We start from the raw sequence: 25,141 nt of genomic DNA on the forward strand, positions 1-25,141 counted from the left end.
AGTTAAATAGCTTGGTAATTATTTTTTAAAGCAGAGAATAACATGTAATACTTGGTATATAAAGGTTACACACCATGGTTGATGCAATTTAAGAGGTAGATCACACAATAAATATATGCCTCACAGTGTTATATTTTAATCAGGTGATGGTTGGCGTGGGCACAGTTGACTGAAGTTTCTATGTTGTATGACTCTGTGTTTATGAAGCTCAGAGATATAAAGTTAGAATTGGAAGTGTTTGCAGAGCCATTTGGATGTAATTTGATGTCACCATAATGTTGAATTTTATGGAATTCACAATTATGTATAATTAAACATAAAAGAAAAGCTGACTTATTTTTGCCACATCACGTCCTTCATTCCTCTTCTGGGATTTTAACCTCTGATCCAGTATCCTTATGTTTATCTGTTGCTCACCAGGATGATGCCTGGATTGGAGGATTTTAGTTGTGAAAAAGATTGGATCAGCTGGGCTTGTTTTCCCTGGAGCAAAGGAGGCTGAGGGGTGACCTGATGGAAGTGTATAAGTTTATGAGAGATATAGATAGGTTAGATGGTCAGAATCTTCTTTCCTGTGATTGGAGTATCAAAAACAAGAGGGCATAGATTTAAGGTGAGAGGAAGGAGTTTTGAAGGGGATCTGAGTGGTCTTTTACACTGTGAGTGGTTGATATCTGGAACGTGCTGCCAGAGGAGGTGGTGGTGGAATCAGTTGCAATTATTACATATCAGATGTTTTTTGACAGATACTTGAATAAGCAAGGGATAGGTGGATACAGTCCTAATGTGGGAAAATGGGATTAGGGAGGGCAGGCAAAAAATTCAGCATGGACATGGTGGGCTGACGACTCTAAGTGTAACTTTGTCTTTAAATCAGTAGCAAACCAGTTCTTGTTGGTTAGTTCCTATTAATGTAGATATTATCAAATTCGCAAATGCATCTACAACTAATTTACAGTGAAATCCACTGGATTCACATCTTTGCATAACTTTCATGGGATTTTCATGTGGCCAAATATTTGTGCCATTTCTTTGGCTGAGCTTAAATCATAATTCATTTAACTGTGTATGAAAATGATTTTGCAGAAAATTACAAAGGTTGAGATTATATTTTCCCGTCGGCTGGTCTTTTTGAAATCTTGACTATTAGGCACTTTGTGTGAATGATTATTGGTAGTTCAGCCTCACAGTGAAGTAACTGAAAGCTTGACAGAGAAATTTCAACAGAGTAACAGGACCTACAATTCAATTGAACTGCACCTGTGTTTATGGTGCATTCATTCTACCATTGTACCTTTCACCTAACTCCTTCTACTTATTTCTAGTCAGTACATACCTAACTTCCCTTTAAATGCACCTATGCTCCAGAAGCAAAATACAGTGGGTGCTGGGAATCTGACAGAGAAACAGAATATTCTGGAAACAGTCGCCGAGTCAGAGGCCATCCATGAAAGGAGAAATGAAGTTCACACTTCAGATCTCTGAACTTTTATGTAACAAGTTCTCAACATTGCTTAAAAAATTAAGTTTCTGATTCCAGGTAATTAAAGCAAAGCTTGCATTCATTTATTAACTTCCATCATTTCATGTGCTTTACAGGCAATGAGATTCTTTTAAAGTGTAGTTCTTATAGTGTTGCAGAGAAGTGCCAGCCAGTTTCTAAGTAGTAAGTTCCTCAAGCAGCGTAGAAATAACGGTTGGCTAATCTGCTTTACTGATGTTGATTTAAGGCACAAATCTTGGTCAAAAGATCAGGGTGTAACTCTCCAAGTGCTGTGAGATCATTTTGGCCTGAGAGAGCAGAAGGGACCTAAGATGAATGCCACCTCTGAAAATGGGACAACACTCTCCCCATTAATGATTTGGTGAACAAGCCTAAATATCTGTACTCAAGTTTCTGATATGGAACTTAAAGTCACAGCCTTCGTACTCAAAAACTTAAAATGTTAACTACTATGCCATGGCTGTCATTTGCTCTTCATCTACCCCAATAACCCATAATGTCTTTGTGAATGCACTGAGACACAGCAGACATAAATCTATACAAAGTTTTTGTTTTACAAGGCTGCACACAGACTACTCACCCATTGAGACTCCAAATGCTTAGTTCCATTGACATTTGGTTTAAGCTATCTATGACAGTATTAAATTGTTTGGGAAGCAGGCACATTATAAGGCTGTCCAACAGGATCAAAGTAGAAATACCCACACACACACACACACACACACACACACACACACACACACACACACACACACACACACACACACACACACACACACCCTCACATAGACACACGCACACAGACACACACATAGAGACACACACACAGAAGCGCACACACACACAAGTTCAGAGAAAGCAGAATGTTCCATGTTTAAAGTGTTGGACTAGGCCATAAGAAAAGCAACACAAAATCTTTTCTGATGGTTATAAAGCAAGAAAGATTTGCATTTGTGTAGCACCTTTCTTTGTCTCAGGATATCCCAAAGTGTTTCACAAGCAATGAAATACCTCTAACTGCCATCACTTTTTAAAAGTAAGAAGTACAGAAGTCAAACTCATGCACGACAATTTGTATCCAGCAAATTTCCACAAACAATAATGGGGTAATGATTTATAATCTGTTTTAATGTTATTTATTGAGGACTAGCTCCTTAATTTTGGTATCATTATTATAAATGTCCTTTTGCATGTGTCTAGGATCACAGAATTCTATGACTGTAGGAAACCAGTGAGTCCAAACAATGACATAAGTTACATGATGAACTGCAAAATTTTACTTGCAGTTGTGTTGCAATTATCATCTGTGCTTCAGTATGATACTGGTTCCTCTATTGCTTTGAGGAATTTAGCAATGTCACACTTGGTAAGGTAATGTGTAGAAAATCTTTTGAATACAAACTAATAGCCATGTTAATCTCCATTCGTCTGGGTTTTGATTGAATATTTTTATAGCCAGTTGAAATCCTAGTTTTGTCAAGATTAGAACAGTCCTTGTCTCATTCCCACTCATTCCTCAACTCTTTTTCTGATACATTGATAACTGTTCGGTCCTGTTTCCTGCAATCATGCAGAACTAGTGGTCCACCTCTGACTCTTCTGACCCTTCTGGATCTCTCGGTCTCCATCTCAGGGATAGGTCAGTAAGAAAATCTATCATAAACCCATAGAATCCCATAGCTATTGTGACATGACTTCCTCCCACCATGCTTTCTGTAAGGGCTCCATTCCAATTCTTCCAGTTCTTCCCTCGATCTACTCTAATGATGAGATTTCCACATAGATATCTTTGAAAGGTATCCTTTTCCCTGAACTGTGACTGCCCCTCTAATTGAGAGAATCTCACCTATTTCTTGCACTTCTGAACTAACCCATGTCCTCATTTTCCACCCCATCACCCTCCACATTCAATGGATCATCCTTTGCAATTTCTTCCAGCTTCAGTGAGATTCCACCACCAGACCCATCTTTCCTTCCCTTCTTTATTCAGCATTCCAAAGGGACAATTCCATCAAGATTACCTTGGCCACACTTTCATCTCCACAAGTCATGGCCCCTCTCGCAGCACTTTCCCATACAACTTCCCACCATCCAGGAACCCAAACAGCCCTATCAAATGAAGCAGTGAATCATTTGAACTCCTTCCAATCTCATGCATTGGATTTGGTGTCAATAATGTCGACTCCTCAGCACTGGAGAAACCAAATGCAGATTGGGTTATTGCTTTGCAGAGCACCTGTGTTTATTTTGCAGGGAACACCCTGTATTTTCAGTTGCCTGACATTGCAATTTTCTGTCCCACTCTCCCTCAGACATATCTGTCTGTGGCTTCCCAAACTATTCCAATGAGGCCATAAACCTGAGGAATATCACCTTGCCTGCTCTCTGTGTATGTTGCAACCTTCCAGACTCAATATCAAATTCAGCAATTTCAGGTAACTTACTTCTCTGTTTGTATCAGAACTAGCCAGTTCTTCAGTACATCATCTCACTGCAATATTGGTGTTCTCTCTCTCTCTCTCTCTCTCTCTCTCTCTCTCTCTCTCTCTCTCTCTCACACACACACACACACACACACACACACACACACACACACACACACACACACACACACACACACACACACACGCGCGCGCGCACAACCTGAGCTGCTGGGCATTTCCTACAGCTCTGACCTGCATTTGCCAATTTCTACATGTCCCTCCTTTTGTTTTCTCTCTCCCTCTCCAACTGCCCTCATTAATCTGTCAACCAAACGGCTTTATCAACAGTTTATTAACCATTGCAACCCTGTCCTCACCTTAACAGATATATTCCTTTTGCCCTATCCATCCCTTCCTCACCCTCTTGTTTTCTCTCCCCCCCCGCCCCCCCCATTTCAATGGAAGGTCTTCAACCTGAAACATTAACTCTGTTTCTCTGTCTACTGATGCTACCTGACCTGTTTGTTTCTTGCATTTCCTGTTTTTATTTCAGAATTTCAGCACCTGCAGTTTTTTTTTATTTTCAGTGGAGAGTTTGTTTCTGCCTTGAAAACGGACACAGAAAACAAGGTGATGACCATCTTGTCATGCCTTTCAAGTTCTCAGTATATACGATTACACTTTAAAACCAATGAAAATCTGTTTTATATTGTACAGCCTTTGTTGTGGTATAATGAAGAAAAAGATATTAAGGAGCTTTAATATTCCTTTCTTAATAAGGCATGATAACTACAATTCAAAGCACAATATGAGATAATACTTTCTCAATGAAGATTCGAAATAACTGATTGGTAAAATTGCACATTAGGTCTACAATGAAAGTGATTATTGGAAGAATAGTTCCTGTGGTAACAAAAATTTGAGGTAGAAGATGTTACATCCCTTGATTTAATATTTTCATCAATTACTTTTCCAGTCTTTGACAAATTCTATGAAGGATTCATTAAGAACCGATTAGATTTCCACAGTCCACTGTAATAATTTCCCTAAAAGGGCTTCAGCTCTGAGTTTCTGACTATTGGTAAAAATAGGAGGTTCAAGGAGTCATGATACAAAGGGGTGGAAGGACAAACAGAATTGAGAAGTAGAAGTGTGAACGACTGGCAGAGTGGGACATATGACAGGAAGAAATAAAGATTCTTTATGTATCATTCAGTCTTTCCACTCTATTGCAGACATTCCTTCTGCTCCCTGGATCCCTCCCTCCCTTCTCTGCAGTTTAAAACTTGATCGACCATTTCTCTCTCTGCAGGTACTGCCTGACCTGTTGAGTACTTCCAGCTATTTCTGATTTTAATCCTGTAAATAGGACTGTGGAATGTTGTCTGCAGATGGTAGTTTTGGTCAAATGTATTCAAATCACCTGAGATTCAAAAGCCATCCCTGAACAACTGTCAGCTGTATCAAATTGACTTCAGCCCTTGTTGTATTTAAGTAATGTAGTTAAACGTAGGCAGAGCCAATTATCACTGCTGAAACAAATCCTTCTTTCAAAATGTAAGGAAACAAAGACTTTTAGTAGATGATTTGCAGCTGGTGATGGTTCACCAATATTTGATGCTAGAAGAACGTCAAATATCAAAACCTTGAAATAATAATGTTACCCTGCATTGATTATTGAATTACTATCGCTGTGCCATTATTTTCAAGTGGAGAACAGAATTTATGGCCAATTTCTTGATCCACGTTCACATCTGATGTAAGCCAACCTGAGTAACACAATAGTCTACTGTTGCATCAAAGAGAATCAACAGTGTGTGAAGCATTATTGTTTTTGCATGGAGTCTGTGCATATTGTTCTCATTAACAGATAGGGGAAGATGCAAACACAGTAAATAACTTGCTCACTTTTGGATCAGGTGTTGCAAGTAGTTTGGCTGTAGGTGATTCTGCAAAGTTCTCACCAATTGGCCATCGAGTGAGATGATACCTAATGTCTTCAAGCTAACTTAAAAGGGTCGCATTCTGGAATGTAGGAACTCATGTAAGTCTGCGGCCAGGATTGAGGCTTTCTACTAAAGTGACAAATTGATTGAAGAAATCTTGTATTTCATCAACTGTTTAAGCCTTCCTGTTCCTTGTACCTGCAAATTTCTCCAGCTCACTACCATCTGGCCCATGGACAGATTCAATTTGAAAGGCTGAGAGTAGAACTGAGTGATTGTTTGCCATGGTCTCTGTTGTGCCAGAGGCACGCACAGGAGTTTGGATTTGTCCCCTTTTGGAGAGACCCATTGAACACATAGTAACACGTGACTCTGCATCCTTTACATGCTTAATTATTATTGGGAAGCCCATGCACGTGCTTGTCCCTTCACTCCCTCCAAACCAGAGATCCTTATCAGTTTCCGTTTCAGTCCTCTGCCATACTCCCTCTCTTTGACCTCTTTGTCACTGGTCTTTTACAACCCTAAAGATGTAGCAGTTAGAAGTGAATTGTTTAACTATTTCTGGCACATTCCTATGAGCAGATAACTATACAGATCATCAAACTGGTCAAGGCATCTCCCAGCTATTTTGAAACATAGTCCCATGGAAACTAGGATCGATGGGGTTCATTATTTTAATACTTACCTTCAATATACGGTGGAAGAATTTAGACTGCTAACTCTCCACAAATAATATTTAGTGCATAACCTCCTTCATGTTAATTTGTTGCCTCTTCAGTGACCATAATGTTCAGTAGAAACATTGGAATGAACAGTGCCAGGGGCTATTAACCATACCATTGTCTGTTAACACATTTATCTCAGATTGATGACTTGACTAAATTTTTTTAATCCTTCACTGTCCCTCTCTCTCTGCAGAATCTGTGCTGAGTTTCGTAGATGACATTGCTTCTGGATCCAAGACCCCTTGTGTGATGTTGGGGAAAGTTCCTGACATGGTGTCAAGCTCGATATCATTAATAATCAGATGCCTTGAGCCTGATACTACATACATGTGAGTAGATTCTGAGCACATTCTAACAAGTGATTCTTTTGCACAATTTACCTGAGAGGGAAGAGGAGGGGACAATGAAGTCTACAGTCAGAAAACTGAGGAAAAACACAATGGTTAAATGGGTCAAGTTCAGGCTGCAGTGTCAGAGAGAGATACAGCACAGAAACACTTCTGTATGCAATTCCCGTAGAAATAAAAGATAATGTCCAATCAGTTCTCTGATTATTTGTACCTATATTCTCTTAGAGTCATGGCATCATGGAGAGATGCAGCATGGAAACAGGCCCTTCAGCCCAGAGTCCATGCTAACCATTAACCAAACATTTACACTAATCCTAATAAATCCCATTTTTTTATTCTCCCCACATTCTCATCAACTCCCTGCAAACTCTAGCACTCACCTACACACTAGGGGTAACTTATAGTGGCCAATTAATCTACCAACCTGCATGTCTTTGGAATGTAGGAGGAAAGTTGAGCACCCAGGGGAAACCAACTTGGGCACAGGGAGAACATGCAAACTCTACACAGACAACACAGGAGGTCCAGATTGAACCCTGGTCACTGGAGCTGTGAGGCAGTAGCTCTACCAGCTGCATCACTCAGCCTTTTGTGAGACATGCATTAGGGCACGCAGATCCCTCTGCTCCTCACTGCTCTGCACTCTCTCACTATTTCAATAATATAGAACATAGAACAGTACAGCACAATACAGGCCCTTCAGCCCACAATGTTGTGCCGACCTTTAAACCTTGCCTAGGACTATCTAACCCCTTCCTCCCACATATCCCTCTATTTAAAATTCTTCCATATGCTTACCTAGTAATCTCTTGAATTTGACCAATGTACCTGCGTCCACCACTGCCCCAGGCAGCACATTCTGTGCCCCAACCACTCTCTGAGTAAAAAACCTTCCTCTGATATCTCCCTTGAACTTCCCACACATTATTTTAAAGCCATGCTCTCTTGTATTGAGTATTAGTGTCCTGGGAAAGAGGCACTGGCTGTCTACTCTATCTATTCCTCTTAATATTTTGTACACCTCTATCATGTCTCCTCTCATCCTCTTTCTCTCCAAAGAGTAAAGCCCTAGCTCCCTTAGTCTCTCCTCATAATGCATACTCTCGAAACCAGGCAGCATCCTGGTAAATCTCCTCTGCACCCTTTCCAACGCATCCACATCCTGCCTATAATGAGGCAACCAGAACCAGGCACAGTACTCTGTGTGGTCTAACCAGAGTTTTATTGAGCTGCATCATTACCTTGCGGCTCTTAAACTCAATTCCTCAACTTATGAAAGCTAACACCCCATAAACTTTCTTAACTACCCTATCCACCTGTGAGGCAACTTTCAGGGATCTGTGGATATGGACCCCCAGATCCCTCTGCTCATCCGCACTACCAAGAATCCTGCCATTAACTTTATACTCTGCCTTGGAGTTTGTCCTTCCAAAGTGTACCATCTCACACTTCTCCAGATTGAACTCCACCTGCCACTTCTCAGCCCAACTCTGCATCCTATCAGTGTCCCTCTGCAATCTTTGACAATCCTCTACACTATCCACAACACCACCAACCTTTGTGTCATCTGCAAACTTGGCAACCCACCCTTCTACCCCTTCATCCAAGTCACTAATAAAAATCATGAAAAGCAGAGGTCCCAGAACCGATGATTGTGGGACACCGCTAGTCACAGCCCTCCAATCTGAATGCACTCCCTCCACCACAACCCTCTGCTTTCTACAGGCAAGCCAATTCTGAATCCACATGGCCAAGCTTCCCTGGGTTCCATGCCCTCTGACCTTCTGAAGAAGCCTACCATGTGGAACCTTGTTAAATGCCTTACTAAAATCCATGTAGACTATATCTACTGTACTACCCTCATCAATCTTTCTGGTCACCTGCTCAAAGAACACTATCAGGCTTGTGAGACATGATCTTCACAAAGCCACGCTGGCTGTCCCTGATCAGACCATGATTCTCTAAATGCCCATAGATCCTATCTCTAAGAATCCTTTCCAACAGTTTGCCCACCACAGAGATAAGGCTCACTCGTCTATAATTCCCTGGACTATCCCTACTACCTTTTTTGAATAAGGGGACAGCAATTGCCACCCTCCAATCCTCCAGTACCATTCCCGTGGACAACAAGGACTCAAAGATCCTAGCCAAAGGCTCAGCAATCTCCTCCCTCACCTCACAGAGCAGCCTGGGGAATATTCCGTCAGGCCCTGGGGACTTATCTGTCCTAAGATTTTCTAACAGCTCCAACACATCCTCTCTCTTGATATCAACATGCTCTAGAACATTAACCCTACCGACACTGTCCTCAGCATCATCAAGGCCCCTCTCCTTGGTGAATACTGAAGAGAAGTATTCATTGAGGACCTCACCCACTTCCACAGCTTCCAGGCAGATCTTCCCACCTTCATCCCTAATTGGTCCTACCTTTACTCCTATCATCCCTCTGCTCTTCACATAAGTGAAAAATGCCTTGGGGTTTTCCTTAACCCTACTCGCCAAGGCCTTTTTGCTCTCCTCAGCTCCTTAATTTCCTTCCTTGCTACCCTATATTCCTCAAGAGACCTAGCTGATCCTTGCTGCCTAAACCTTATGTATGCTGCTTTCTTCCTCCAAACTAGATGTTCCACCTCTTTTGTCAACCATGGTTCCTTCACCCTGCCATTCTTTCTCTGCCTCACTGGGACAAATTTATCCCTAACATCCTGCAAAAGTAATATGTTGTTCTTCATTTCTCTTGCCAAGATGGGCATTTTCACAATTTCCCACATTATACTCCATTTGTGAGATCTTTGCCCACACATTTAACCTTTCATATCCTTCTATACCATCCTTGTGTTGTCTTTACAACTTACTTTTCCTTCCCAAAATAAAAACAATTGCTATAAACACTCATCAGGGCAGGCAGCATCTGTAGGGAAAGGAACAGAGTTAACATTTTAGGTTGAAATCTTCAGCTGAACTAGGTACATGAAAAAACAAGTCAGCTTAAGTTGCAGAGAGAGTGGGACAGGGATCGATAGGACAAAAGGAATATCTCAGTTAAAGTGAGACTTGGATTGTCTAGGTGATCCCAATGTTTATGGAGCTGTCTGACTGATGGATTAATGAGGGGAGGTTAGAAGGAGAAAACAAAGAGACGTGAAATGCAGATTAGACTGTTGCTGAAACCTGAAACCAAAAGGAGGTTTGAGGTCAATGTCTGACTAAGAGATAGTAGTTGGGCTGAGGGCCAGTTGAATTCTCCGCCCTACTCCCACTCTGACTTTTCTGAAGCCCAATGTAAACTTGCAACAGCATCTCATCTTCCACCTGGGTATGTTGCAGCATTACAGACTTAATATCAAATTAAACAATTTTACATAACTCATTTTTTTCAGTATCAGAACTGGTCAGTTCTGCTGGAAGGTTCTCCATCTGTAATATTAACTCAATTCTTCTCACTCCAAATATTTGACTGATCTGCTTGGCATTTCCAACATTCAACTTTTGGATTCAGGTTTCAGCAACAGTTTTGACCTGCATTTCACATGTCCCCTTTGTTTTTGTCTTTCTAACTTCATGAATCTGTTAACCAAATGGTTCCATAAGCTCAGGGATCACCCAATTACCCTGACCTTATCCTATTAAAGATATTCCATTTGTCCTATCCACCTCCACCCTCTCTGCAACTTAAAACTCACTTTGTTTCTCACTTCTGATAGAGAGTATTCAACTCCAAAAAATTCTTTGGGGATGCCTGACTTGCTGAGTGTTTCCAGGGTTTTCTGTTTTATTTCCAGTTTCCAGCTGGAATCTTTGGTTTATTAATTACTTTCATATTGTCTCATCAGCAAACTTAGCACTGGTCCCTTTGTCAGATCACTGGAAACATATTGCCAACCAGAAAGAGACCCATTTATAGCTAGTTTACTGAACAATTTGCTCAGTACCACTTCCCTGGTGATTATAATTTTCCTGAGTTCCTCCCTTCCTTTCAACTCCTGATTTACAGCTATTTACTGGTATCATCATGAAGTCTGATGCAAAATACCAGTTCACAGCATCTGCCTTCTACTTGTTTTCTATTACTAATTTTCTCACTTTCAAGAGGGCCAACACTCACTTTGTTAACTCTTCCTTAAGTATCTGAATGACCCCTTATTGTCTTTTTTTATATTTCTGGCTAGTCTTATCTTTACTCTAACTTTTCTTCCCAATCTTTTAGTCATTTTTGGCTATTTTTTATATTCTGTCCAATCTTCTGACCTGCCACCTGAATTTGTGCAATTATGTGTTTTTTCTTCAAGTTTAATACTATATACCTTTTTGCAACATGAAAGGAAGCCGTTTCAGTACATTGAATCTATGTCCACTCACAGAACAATCCCATTCCCTACTAATATTCCTTGTAACCTATTCTCCCCACAGTCCCATAACTTCCCCCAAATTCTACCACTCTCCTGCATAGCAGGTGCAATTTACAGTGGCCAGTTAACCTTCCAGTTGCCTTTACTGCCACTAACTTTTTTAATTTGTCACAGATGGCGAGTCCTCTACTTGCAATTGTTCTTCCACATTGGGGTGTACCTATTTTGTGTATTCTGTAAGATCCCCTCAAATGTCTGCCTCCACATCTGGACTGACTGATCACTTAACCTAATTTGCCAGTTCACTTCAGCTAGCTCCACTTTCATGTCTTCCTTGGACCCATTGCTCATATCTAATGTCTTTCTTGGCAGATGTTTTGAAGCTGATGTGTTAGGTGTAATGGATCAAACATGATTGGCATTGAGCTGAGCTTACAACCCACATTCCTGCTATCAGTGGTACCGTCTATTTCCATCTTCTTCCTTGGCCCACTTGCAGCTGAAACCCTCTTGTGTTGTTTCCAGATTTGACTATTCCAAAGCACGTGCCTTTTATAAATGTGCATTGATCCAAAACTCTACTGCTCATATCCTAACTTGCACCATCCTGTTCACCCAGCATACCCATGCTTACTGGCTCCAACTCCAAGGGCATCTCAAAATTATGCTTCAAATCCTGGTGTTCAATGGCCCCTGTGACTTTGCCCTCACTATATTTCAACATTCCTTGAGCTCTAAAATCATCCGAGAATCCTATGTTCCTTCAATTTTGCCCTCTTCAGCATCTCTGATTTCAATGTTGGCTACCATGCCTTTGGCTACTTGAGCTCTAAACTCTGAAAACCGTGGTTTTTGGTCACCTATTTAAAGATATTTATTTTTACACCAGAGTTAAATATTTTCAACACCCTGCTCCCCACCCCCCCCAGCACAGCACTGTGAGACACCTAGCATGCCATACAAATGCAAGTTATTGTTGTAACTGCTGTATATTTAAGCATAGGACATCAGGCTACAGAGATAGGAAGGTGGGTGGTCAGTAGGGTGATGCAGTGAAGATGGAGGTGTTGACTCTGTTCCAGGTTTTTGTTAGTATTACATTTTAATTGGATCCAGGAGGTGTTTGAAGTAAGGTCAAGTTAATTCCTTCCATTAGCTTCCTCCCTGTTATCCAGAGGGTACATATTTCCCTCACAGTGTGTCTTGTTTTAACAGCATGACTGGAATCAATAAGGCAAAATGTTCAGTATGCACCAAAATTCAGTGTCTAACAGACCTCCAGCATAGGAATCATCTGTTAACTCCATCAATCCTATTTCACAAGTACAATCAGAGATGAAGCACACAGTATGGTTTTAAGTTCCACTGTCTGGGAAGGGTGTTGAGGTAACAAAGGGCAGGTTGCTCAGATTCACAGACAAAGGAAAAGTGATTAGAAAAATTGCCTGTGGTTTATGATTAGAACTGAAGATGATTGGGGGTGGGGGCGTGCACGGGGTTGATAGAGGAGTTTAAAACAGCAAAATGAGATTAGGGAGATGATTATGGGATCTGGCTTGAAGAGACAAAAACATATGTTGCAGCTCTATAAAACTCTGGTTGGACCACACTAAGAGTATTGTGTTCAGTTCTGGTCACCTCATTATAGGAAGAACGTGGAAGCTTTAGAGAGAGTAAAAAGGAGATTTACCAGGTTGCTGTCTGGATTAGAGAACATGTCTTATGAGGAAAGATTGAGCAAGCCAGGGCTTTTCTCTTTAGAGCAACAGAGGATAAGAGGAGACTTGATAGAGGTGTATAAGATTATGAGGAGGAGAGATAGAGTGGACAGCTGGCACCTTTTTACCAGGGCGGCAATGGCCAATACTAGAAGACATCCGTTTAAAGTGAGAGAAGAAAGAGGTATGTTTTTCACACAGAGAGTGGTGGGTGCCTGGAACACACTGCCGGGGGTGGTTGTAGAGGCTGATACAATAGGGATGTTTAAAAGACTCTTAGATAGGCACATGGATGTAAGAAAAATGGAGGGTTATGGGCTGTGTAGGAGGGAAGGGTTAGATCGATCATGGAGTAGGTTTATATAGGTCAGGACAACATTTGGGCCAAAGGACCTGTACTGTGCTGTACAGTTCTATGTTCTATATGATTACTTAATAGATTGAGGACGAGGAACAGAAGAATATATTTAATGATGACGTCTGTGAGATAATGAAATGTGCTAGTGATAGGCGTGCAGACCAGATCAGCATCCAAATATGGGTAAGCTGGTGGTAGAAAGTAAGGGTGAGAAAAGTATGTGAGAGCAGAGTGGTTGGGATCAGGACTGCTGCTTATGAGCATAACTGGCTGATACAGTATCTGGTGTATGTAATTTCCATCATCAATGTTTGCACCCGAACTTGAGCCTGGAATATCAATGGAGAAATGTGGACAAGAATTAGAGATTACTTTTACTGTTCAGCACCTTCTGCTTCCTTTTGCTCAACCAGCTCTCAGTTCAGCTAGCTAAACTGACAGGAGATCAATACATTTCATCCCTTTTCATAAACTGTGCATGTTGACTTACAGCTGTTGGATTGCCCTTGTTCTGGATTCAGGTGAGCTGTGCAGATATTACTCTATTTTACAACCCTCAGCCCTTCCAACTACACTGACAATATTCTGGTGCTGAGGAATTACCTGCACATTTCGATAACTGTTGTTCGTCAGCCTGAAAGTGATGTTTGCCCACATATTGAATTGCTATCTAGTTCTGGGACACTGTTTGGACTTCCCAGAAGTCTCAAATGTCAGAGTCCCCACTTGGCAGTTCAGCTGGCACTTCTGTTTACATTTATAGATTCATGAATTTACAATCAGGTTCACAATGACAAAGATGCCAATAAGTCTTTACCTGGTTGCTCCTATCTGAGAGACCATGGATTGGATATACAAGCACTACACCAGGTTTAGTTTGATCCAGAACAACAATGAACCTGATGCACCATTGGAATAAGAGCTTGGTCAGTTGGGAGTAAATTCAGGAATCAATTTTCCCACAAGCGGACATGCAAGAGCAGCACAGCGGAGCAGCTAGTAGACGTGTTGCTTCACAGCACCAGTGACCCAGGTTCAATCCTGACCTCCGATGCTGTCTGTATGGAGTTACCACTTTTTCCCTGTAACCGCATGGGTTTCCTCTCACATCCCAAAGATGTGTGGGTTGGCCACTGTAAATTACCCCTAGTGGGTAAGCATGCGGAGGGAGTTGATAAGCATGCGGAGAGAAGAGGTTGTGGGGAAAATTAGTGGGGAATTGGATTGCTCTGTGAGCTGGCACAAACTTGATGGGCAGAAATGGCCTTCTTTTATGTTGTAAAGAAATATGAAAATGTAGGAATATGTAAACCTAGAACAATCTCCACCAAAAGCTTATGAATCACTGGAGCCTTAAAAATTAAGATTAACAGATCTTAGCAGGGTATAAAAATATATGAAATGGGGAAATGAGGTAGGGGTAAGGATCAGCCCTAATCTCATGGAATGGTGAAACAGACTCAAACAGATGAAAAGCCTTTCTCCTCTTCATGTGAGATTATCTGATCTGCTGAAGAATTGGGATAGTTATTTTCTCTCCATCTCTACTTTATCAACTCTGGATGCAATGCTAATTAGTTGCAGTCCTGAATACATTAGGAGTTATTTTCTTTCTTATTGTGACAAAGGAGGATGCCATTCAGTCACTAAGATCCATGCTAGCTCCATGCTGAACAGTCTCAGCCGTCCCATTTCCCCTCCCCCTATTTTGCTTTACCACTGCACCATTCTCTCTTACATGCTCATTTAGTCCTCTTTGATTCTTTTGCCAATTATCTGCACTAATGAGCAACTAAGTGGAAGCCCACATGGTCATGAAGAGAATGTGCGATCTCCACAGTGGCAGCACACAAGGTCAGGATTTGAACCCTGGACTTTAGAGAAATGAGGCAACAGCACTGTTTGCTGCACCACCATGCCGCCCTTTGGCATATGCCAGTTAGATTTCCAGCTTCATCTCTCTCTCTTAAGTAACCATCCCATTTATTTGTTTTGCATATCCAGGTGATGATGCCCTGATTCAGATCAGAATTTATCAATTATACTGTAGGAAGAGTACTGTGATATCTCAAGGTAATGAGATTTTGGAGCAATTGTCATGTCTGATTGAGTTTGAAGTTGCTTAGGGCATTATCAAGGATCCACCATGGGACATTTGTTTCTGAATCTGCAACAGGACCACACCAGTGATAATCCATCAATGGCTTTAGAGTCATTAGTGCACATCCTTCTCTGTTTAATAGACTGTTTAGTCAGGTTGTGTATATTGTTGATCTCTTTCATCAGCATACCTTTTATCATGAACCTGTGCTATGTTGCACTTTGCTACTTCACTCTGGTCTGCTTGTGTATCATCATCACCAGTGTGTTTAGAGCCTTTCTGATGATCTTTTATCCGTTAGATATTTTAAAAGTCTGGTCACAAAAGTTGATTCACTTCATTGCAGAAACATAATTATTTAATGGACTGCGATGATGTCTGTAGATTCTCCAGACCACAGATTCAAAAACTCAAATGTCTTCAAATCTTTCCAGAATGCTCTTCTTCACTCTCTTTCTCTTTGTTTCTTTCTTTCCCATCACTTAAACAAGCATTGAGTTTTTTCTGCTCTTTTTCATCACTGAGAAATTCTGTATATTTCTAATCCTTTGAGCAGACATTGGCAGATTTCCTGTATCACTCCCATGTTTGAGCAAACTTTGCCAACTATAATTCAAAGTCTAATTCAAATATTTTGAATTAAATTTCTCCAGGGAACATGCTGAAAGGTTGATACATTTTTTCCTATTTAGTGCTTCCTAATTATCAAAGCTGTCCAAGCCCAAAGCTCCTTCTCATCCACATCCACATGAAACTGTGTTACAGCTGCCCCTCTTAGTGTGGGAGGGAGGGATGGTGCCGCTGAAGCATTTTAATACCTATGAGGAGCAGCAGGGGTAAATTCAAAAATGAGAGCAGTAGATGTAGTGTATATGGATTTCAGCAAGAGATTTGATAAGGTACCACATGCAAAGCTTATTGAGAAAGTAAGGAGACATGGGATCCAAGGGGACATTGCATTGTGATCCAGAACTGTTGGCCCACAGAAGGCAAAGAGTGGTTGTTGAAGGGTCGTATTCTGCATGGAGGTCAGTGACCAGTGGTGTACCTCAGGGATCTGTTCTGGGACCCTTACTCTTTGTGATTTTTATAAACGACCTGGATGAGGAAGTGGAGGGATGGGTTAGTAAGTTTGCGGATGACACAAAGGTTGGAGGTGTTGTGGATCGTGTGGAGGGCTGTCAGAGGTTACAGCGGGACATAGATAGGATGCAAAGCTGGGCTGAGAAGTGGCAGATGGAGTTCAACCCAGTTAAGTGTAAAGTGGTTCATTTTGGTAGGTCAAATATGATGGCAGAGTGTAATATTAACAGTAGGACTCTAGGCAGTATGGAGGATCAGAGGGATCTTGGGGTCCGAGTCCATAGGACGTTTAAAGCAGCTGCACAGGTTGACTCTGTGGTTAAGAAGGCATATGGTGTATTGTCCTTCATCAACCATGGAAATGAATTTAGGAGCCGAGAGGTAATGCTGCAGCTATATCGGACCCTGGTCAGACCCCACTTGGAATACTGTGCTCAGTTCTGGTCACCTCACTGCAGGAAGGATGTGGAAGCCATAGAAAGGGTGCAGAGGAGATTTATAAGGATGCTGCCTGGATTGCGGAGCATGCCTTATGAAAGCAGGTTGAGGGAACTCGGCCTTTTCTCCTTGGAGCGACGGAGGATGAGGGGGGACCTGATGGAGGTATATAAGAGATGAGAGGCTTTGATCGGGTAGATAGTCAGAGGCTTTTCCCCAGGCTGAAATGGTTGCCACAAGAGGACTTAGTTTAAGGTGCTGGGGAATAGGTATAGGGGGAGATGTCAGGGTAAGTTGTTTACTCAGAGGGTGGTGCGTGCGTGGAATGGGCTGCCGGCAACGGTGGTGGAGGCAGATACATAGGGTCTTTTAAGAGACTTTTGGATAAGTACATGGAGATGAGAAAATAGAGGGCTATGGGTCTCTAAGGTAGGGACATGTTCGGCACAGCTTTGCGGGCCGAAGGGCCTGAATTGTGCTGTAGGTTTTCTATGTTTCTATGATGCCAACGCACCCACTTTTCAATATAAAGGAGGTGGGTTTCCCCTCAGTGGCCAGCCTGGTCTTGTGAGGCAAATCTGTAGTTGACCTGTGTGCCTCTAACTTTGTCACAGTCTTAAATTTAGTAGTGTTGTTCCCATACCTTGGAAAAAATCAGCAGCTGAAGGGAGGCAAGAGCAGCTGGCACCAGCAGTTAAGTGGCGTTCCATCATCATTTGTGGACCTGGAGAAAAAGGAACACTTCCACCCATACCATTGCTTCTATTGCAAGCCTGCATCTCTCCTACAATCCTCAAAATCTGAATCCTCTTCCCCTCCCCCTTGCCTGAAGCCCTTTCCCTCAACACAAACCCAAGCCATTCAGCATGTTAAAGATCCCCCCTCATGAAGCATCAACCCCCTCATATGAAGCCCATTCACATCCTCAAAGTGGGATGCATCTTGTCCCTTCATCTGAAGTGCAACCTGCAACATTTCTTGTAGAGAGAATGGAATTCTACTTTTACATCATGACCAAGTGTTCACTAAAAATTTCAACTGAGGCCAAACAATTCATCAGCACTATCTGACTCAGATACAAAGCAGGAAAGGAAAATAATTAAACTGCCTGATTCTACTACTACTCCTGGTAGCCCATTCCAGGCACCTACCATTCTCTCTGGAAAAAAACTTGCCCTTCACATCGCCTTTAAGCTTTCCTCCTCTAACCTTAAAAGTGTGTCCTCTGGTATTTGACATCTCTACCCTAGGGAAAAGATTCTGACTGTCTGGGGTATCTTTGCCTCACATAATTTAAAAAAAAACCTCTATCAGGTCTCCCTCAGCCTCCGATGCTCTAGGGAGAACAACCCATGTTTGTCCAAACTTTCCTTGTAGCTCATGCCCTCATTTCCAAGCAGCATCGTGGTAATCTCTTCTGCACCCTTTCCACAGTCTCTACATCCTTCCTATAATGGGGCGACCAGAAATGCACACAATACTTCAAGTGCAGTCTTACTAAAGTTTTATATTGCTGCAGCATGACTTCCTTACTCTTATAGTCAATGAAAGCAAGCGTGCCATATGCCTTCTTTACCACTTTATCCACTTGTGCAGCCACTTTCAGTGAACTATGGACTTGAACCCCAAGATCCCTCTGTGCTTTAATGCTATTAAGGGGCCTACCATTAACTATATGCTTTCTCCTTTTATTTGACCTCCCAAAGTGCAACACCTCACATTTGCCCAGATTAAACTCCATCTGCCACTTCTCTGCCTGTATCTATATCTCTCTGTATTCTTTGATAGTCCTTTACACTGTCCACAATTCCATCAATCTTGGTGTTATTCGCAAACATTTACATTTTCCTCCAAATCATTGATATATATCACAAACAACAGAGGTCCCAGCATGAATCCTTGTGGAACACCAGTGGTCACGGACCTTGAGCCATAATAACAGCCTTCCACCCTGACTCTCTGTCTTCTATGGGCAAGCCAGTTCTGAATCCACACTTGTAATTCCCACTGGACCTCGTGCATCTTCATCCTCTGAATCAACCTACCATGAGGAACCTTATCAAATGCCTTATTAAAGTCCATATAGATAATACCCACTGCCTTACCCTTATCAAGCACCTTTGTCACCTCCTGAAAAAAGCTCCTTCAAGTTTGTAAGGCATAACCTGCCCTGCACAAAGCCATGATGACTGACCCTAAGCAGGCCATGGCCTTCCAAATGTACATAAATCCTATCCTAAGTATCCTCTCCCATAGCTTCCCTATCACTGACGTGAGGCTCACTGGCTTATAATTACCTGGATTATCCCTATTTCTATCTTAAAGTAAGGCACAACATTTGCTATTCTCCAGTCCTCCGGGACCTTGCCTGTTTCTAGTGAGGACACAAAGATCTTTGTCAAAGCCCCAGCCATCTCCTCATTTGCTTCTTTCAATATTCTGATATATATGCCATCAGGTCCTGGGGACTTATCCACCTTGATGCTTTTCAGAAGACCCAGCATTACCTCCTCCTTAATCTCAAAGTGTCCCAGCACATCAGCATGCCCACTCTGTTTTCACTGTCCTACAATTCCTTCTCCTCAGTAAATACCAAAGCAAAGTATTCATTTAGTACCTCGGCCACTAGCTCTGACTCCAAGCACAAATTCCCTCCTTTATCCTTGAGTGACCTACCCTCCCCTTCGTTATCCTCTTTTCTTAATGTAAGTATAAAATGCCATGGGATTATCCTTGAATCTTGCTCGTCAGGACATTTCATGGCCCCTTTTGGCCTTCCTAATTGCCTGCCTGAACATTTTCCTGCTATCTTTATATTCCACAGGGGCCCAGTCTGATTTTAGCTTCCGAAACCTCACATATGCTTCCCTTTTCCTCCTGACTAAGTTCAGGACCTCTTGGGTCATCCAAGTTTCCCTTACCTTACCATCCTTGTCCTTATTCCTTCCCAGAACATGCCGATCCTGACCTCTAATCAGCTGGTCTAGAAATAACTCCCACATGTCAGACGTGGACTTATCTGACAGCAGCTGCTCCCAATCAACACCCTTTAGTTCCTGTCTTATCCTGTCATAATTTTCCCTCCCCCAATTTGGTACCTTCCCACAAGATTCAATTTTATCCTTCCTCATAACTACCTTAAAACATAATGAGTTGTCATCACTATTCCCAAAATGTTCACCCACTATCAGATCTGTCACCTGGCCTGGCTCATTTCCCAAAACTAGGTCCAGCATGTTCTCTCCTCTAGTTGGACTCTCCACATTCTGTTTCAAGAACCCCCCTTGGATACACTGAAGAAATTCTGCCCTATCTAAGCTTCTTGTATTAAGGAAGTTTCAATCAATACTGGGGAAGTTAAAGTCCCCCACTGTGACAACCCTGTTGTTTCTACACCTTTCCATTATCTGTCTACATATCTGTTCTTCTACTTCTCGGTGGCTATTGGGGAGCCCATAGTATAATCCCATCAGTGTAATTGCACCTTTCTTATTTTTGAGCTTCACCCAAATTGCTTCTGTCAATGAACCCTCCAGTATGTCCTCTCTGAGTACTGTTGTGACATTCTCCCTTATTAGCAGTGTAACCCCTCCACCTCTTTTTACCCCCCTCTTTATCACATCCTAAAACAATGAAACCCAGGAATGTTGAGCTGCTAGTCCTATCCCTATCCAGTTCCTGTCCCTTTCCCTGCCAGTACATGTGACCATGGCACTGGAATCCAGACTTCATACACCTGGGAGCAGCCAATAAAACTCAGACAAATTTTCTGATGGTAGCCAACAGTGAAAGCTCTCTTCTGAAAGTGTCACAATATTCATATTTCCGTATGACCTGCAAGGAGGTCATTCACCCCATCAAATCCATGAAGGCTCACTAAGCAATTCCCATTTCCCCACTAAAGTTCCCTGTAACCTGTTCTCTCCCCATATTCATATTCTCATCAATTCTACCACTCGCCTACACATTAGGGCATTTTACAGTTGCCAATTATCCTACTGCATGCCTTTGGAATGTGAGAGAAAACTAGAGGACCTACAGTATCACATGAAGAACGTGCAAACTCCACACAGACGGGGTCAGGATTGAACCTGGGTTGCTGGAACCATGAGGCAGCAACTGTACCAGCTGCTCTACCATGCTGCCCATTGGCAAGGTTCTTTATTTAAAGAATTGCGATTGTTTTGCTGATAGTATCTTTTCGGTGATCTTTTAATTGGTGTCACAACTGTGTGGTTCCCTCTTTAAACGTGGCCCTGTGGGTGAAGCAGTGCCTTTAACTGGTTGCAAAAATGAAACTCTCTTTTTAAAATAGCCATAATGGTATGGCTTCCTCTTTTTAAAAAAAAAGTTTTTTAATGGCATGGGTGTCTTCAATCCAATTATTAAAGGCTTTTCATGTTGGGGCAGAAATTTGTGCACCATTCTTATCTCATTAATGCAACATTGCTTGGATGCTTTTCAACAAATGATCTCATCAAACATAGTTTTGTAAAGATTGGACAGATATCAACTTCGAAGGTCATGATAACTTTGAAGTTTATTCTGCTCTTGGGTTAGATCTGATTCTAATTTCCCAATAGAGAATTGTGTTTCTTTCAGCTGAAGTTTGAATTCACCTCTGCCAAGCCTCCATTTTGACATTGTGGTCAATCATTGTTATAAATGGATGGTAATGATTGATGATCTAATCATTTTGTTTCTTTAATTATTAATGAGATGAGTATCAAAACACTGAGTCACATGGGAACTGTAAAGTGAAGTTATACAGTAGTTCAATGTTCTACCCATCCAGCTGTGCTAAAACATTTCAATATGATCATTTTACTTTTCTCTATTGTAGTCTTTATCTCATATGTTTAACTCTTCCAGTGCAATGAGAAAAGGAATTTCCCCCTCAGATGTTAATATTCTGTAAAACAAATGCATCTTAGGACATTAAATCCTGGCTCCGTATTCAGAGCAGTATAACTTCCTCATGTATCTCCCTTGCATGTATTGGTCTTTGATTCCTCTCTCATTTTTGGTATTATTCATTCTGGCATCAATGGTCCAGACTTGATAATCAACTCCAAAGATGCTGCCCAACATGTCCTGCCTCTTATCAGATTCCATCAACACTGATTCAAGGTACATGGCTGGCTACTCATTTCTCTCTGGAAACAACAGAACTCTGAAATTTTTCCTTCTTTCCATCTTCTCTTCTCCCCAGAGCATGCAGAGATTCAAACTCCCAAGTTTACAAAGTTGTTGCTTTATTCAGAGAGTCACGGAAGAGATGCAGCACAGACAGGCCCTTCAGCCCATCGAATCCACATTGACCCGTCAACCACCCACTTACACCAATCCTTCATTAATCCCATTTTGGTTGACTTACTTTCCTTCAATTATTGTTCAACTTTTGGTGCTGAGCTGCACTCTAGTCTGTTTCTGATGGCTGCACTTTCTAACACCTGCCTAACCTCAAATTACTTTAATTAGTTCTATACTGGCATTAAAATAACTGCAGATTATAAATCCAGGCTAACAAATCCTGTTGTCAATTTCTAAATTTGTAAATTAAACTGTTGAATTAGAAATACAAAATCTATGATGAATTTCATATCAACATGTTAAGTTTGAAATCTTGCTTAAATTCCTGATTTCAACTGAATGCATAGTTCAGCCACAATCTCATCTACTTGTAATCAGATTAGTATGAAGACAAATCACAATCACAAGGTAACTGCTGAGGCCATTTGGACTGACTGGTTGTGGTGTATTCAAATTCAATGACTGTATAGTGTTGCTGTACTGAAGAATATCCCTGCCACTTTGCTATCCATCATGAGGGAGATTACTTGTCATCAATTTACCGGCAACAGTAATTATCAAGGAACTAAATTCCCCAGTTATCTGGTTAACCTCAGTGCCAGTATGATTATCAAGTCATATAGTTCTCACATTAAGCTCTGATAAAGTGATTAGGTTATCCTGATACATCCAGGCCTGTCTATATTCCAGTGCACAGTAGAATTATCCTGATTTCTGCAGGTCTGGTTATATTCCTGTACTCCAACATAAATATCCTGGCACTAACAGGCCTGAACATATCCCAATGTGTGCTTATATACTTTCTAAATACCAATTTAGCAGGACACTGTTATGGTAATATTTCATTGATTACAACAGTGACCACGATATGAGAGCACCTCAGTAGCTGTAAAACACTTTGGAATGTCCTGCCTGGTTAGCGGTGCTATGTAAATGCAAACCTTTCTTTCTGACGTAATGGTATAGCTGACCAGGGACTTCTTATACTCCCATATAAAATTTAAAGTTCTAACGATGTGGAAAGTATATGTCCAAGGCTGCTAAACCATTGGAACCATGCAAACTTTGTAAACGTTTCCAGGGTCGCTTCTTCTAAAATACTGCTTAGCTGAATGAGGGCATTAGAAACATTAACATTGATCTGCAGTGTTAATGTTTCTAATGCCCTAATTTGGCAATTGTCTAATATGAACAAGTTTTTCTGGAACAAATTAATTTCATAGGTTAAAATGGAAAATAAGTAATATAAGATTATCTTATTAGTCACAGTGTACATTGAAAACACAGTGAAATGCATCTATTGTGTAGCGTGTTCTAGGGCAGCCTGCAAGTGTCGCCAACGCTTCCGGCGTCCAACTTAGCATGCCCACAACTTCCTAACCCGTATATCTTTGGAATGTAGGAGGAAACCCATGCAGACACAGGGACAACATACAAACTCCTTACAGACAGCAGCCGGAATTGAACCCGGGTCACTGGCACTGCATTAGTTAATAGTGTTGCGCTAACGGCTACACTACCGTGTAGTTATTTGCACTAAAAATGCTAAATAATAAAAATAGGGAGTGAATCTTTAAAACCCATCTCGCATCCATGAACATTCAAAATCTTTGTAAGTAAAGGATTATTGTGTTTGTAGTCATTTTTGTTATATAGGCAGGTATTTTCATGCAGAGTCAAACATGCTAAAATCAACTGTTTTTCAGAGGGATGAGCAACTGAGATTTACTGTATGTTATTCTATTGATTGTTGTGTACCATGAGCTTTCCACTGTCCTGAACATTTGGTTGAGATTGGCAAGGCTCCTCATCTATCTTTGCACTGAGATAATGGTGTTGAGGTATCATATTGAGCTGCTTCAATCCTTATGGTGCTGATGACCCCACAATATTATGAGGTGATGAGCTCCAGGAATCTGATAGAATACTGATGTGAATCAAAGTTAGGGTGGTACGTAACATGATATGGAAGTTTTAAGACAAAGTTGTTGCTTTTGTCATAGAGTCATGGAGAGACGCAGCACGAAGAGGCCCTTCAGCCTATTGAGTCCACACCAACCAACAACCACTCATTAACGCCAATCCTACATTAATCCCATTTTATTCTCCCCACATTCTCTCCCCCCAGATTCTACCACTCACCCACATTCTCAGGGAAATTTACAGAAGGCCAATTTAACCTACCAACCTGCACATCTTTGGAAACTGGGAGGAAACCAGAGCACATGGGTGAAACTCATGTGGTCACAGGGAGAAAGTACAAACTCCACATGGAAGGAGCCAGGTTCAGATTTGAACTCGCATCTCTGGTGCTGTGAGGCTCTATCATCTGTACCACTGTGCCATCGTGTGTTTTGTTGATGGCAGACTTTGTTGAAGTTAACTTCGTGCAAATAAAATTGGTGAGTTGCTGCACCTCACCCTCGACTGCAGCCTCCCTGAACCAGGCTGACCACCAATCAAGCAACCTGCCCTGTTACCTACCGACTGAGTCTGGGTTTTCTAGTCTAAGTAGTGGTGGGTATTCCATGATGCTCCCAACATGACCAGTGTAGAATGAGGGAGAGATTTTGAAGAGGTCAGTGAGTTAGAAACCTGATTCCAACCTTTGCTTCGCCCCTTGTAGCCAGAGAGTTGATGTAACTCAAGCATGAACTTGAAGTCCAAAGAGGCTACTGACAGCAACCAAGTCAGTTTTATAGAGGAGCATTGAATTTGGGTTCATATCACCAAATCTACTTGTGATGAATTCTTAATCTCAGAGATAGTTGTGATGTTTCTTCCCCTCGCAAGTTTGCAGATGAAACACTGTTCTTCCTTGAATGCTTTT

General features: G+C 41.6%; 1 protein-coding gene across 4 annotated transcripts in view; it reads left to right on the plus strand.

Moving 5' to 3' along the window:
* astn1 (astrotactin 1) overlaps positions 1-25,141 on the plus strand; it is a 1,815,355-nt gene that overhangs the window by 1,759,777 nt on the left and 30,437 nt on the right. For all 4 annotated transcript variants that reach the window (XM_052011000.1, XM_052011002.1, XM_052011001.1 and 1 more), the window contains one exon: positions 6,795-6,930. In XM_052011000.1, coding sequence (XP_051866960.1) covers positions 6,795-6,930 — 136 coding nt within the window. The remainder of the gene's footprint in view (positions 1-6,794; positions 6,931-25,141) is intronic.

This window comes from Pristis pectinata, chromosome 3, assembly GCF_009764475.1.
Source record: "Pristis pectinata isolate sPriPec2 chromosome 3, sPriPec2.1.pri, whole genome shotgun sequence".
NCBI lineage: Eukaryota > Metazoa > Chordata > Chondrichthyes > Rhinopristiformes > Pristidae > Pristis > Pristis pectinata.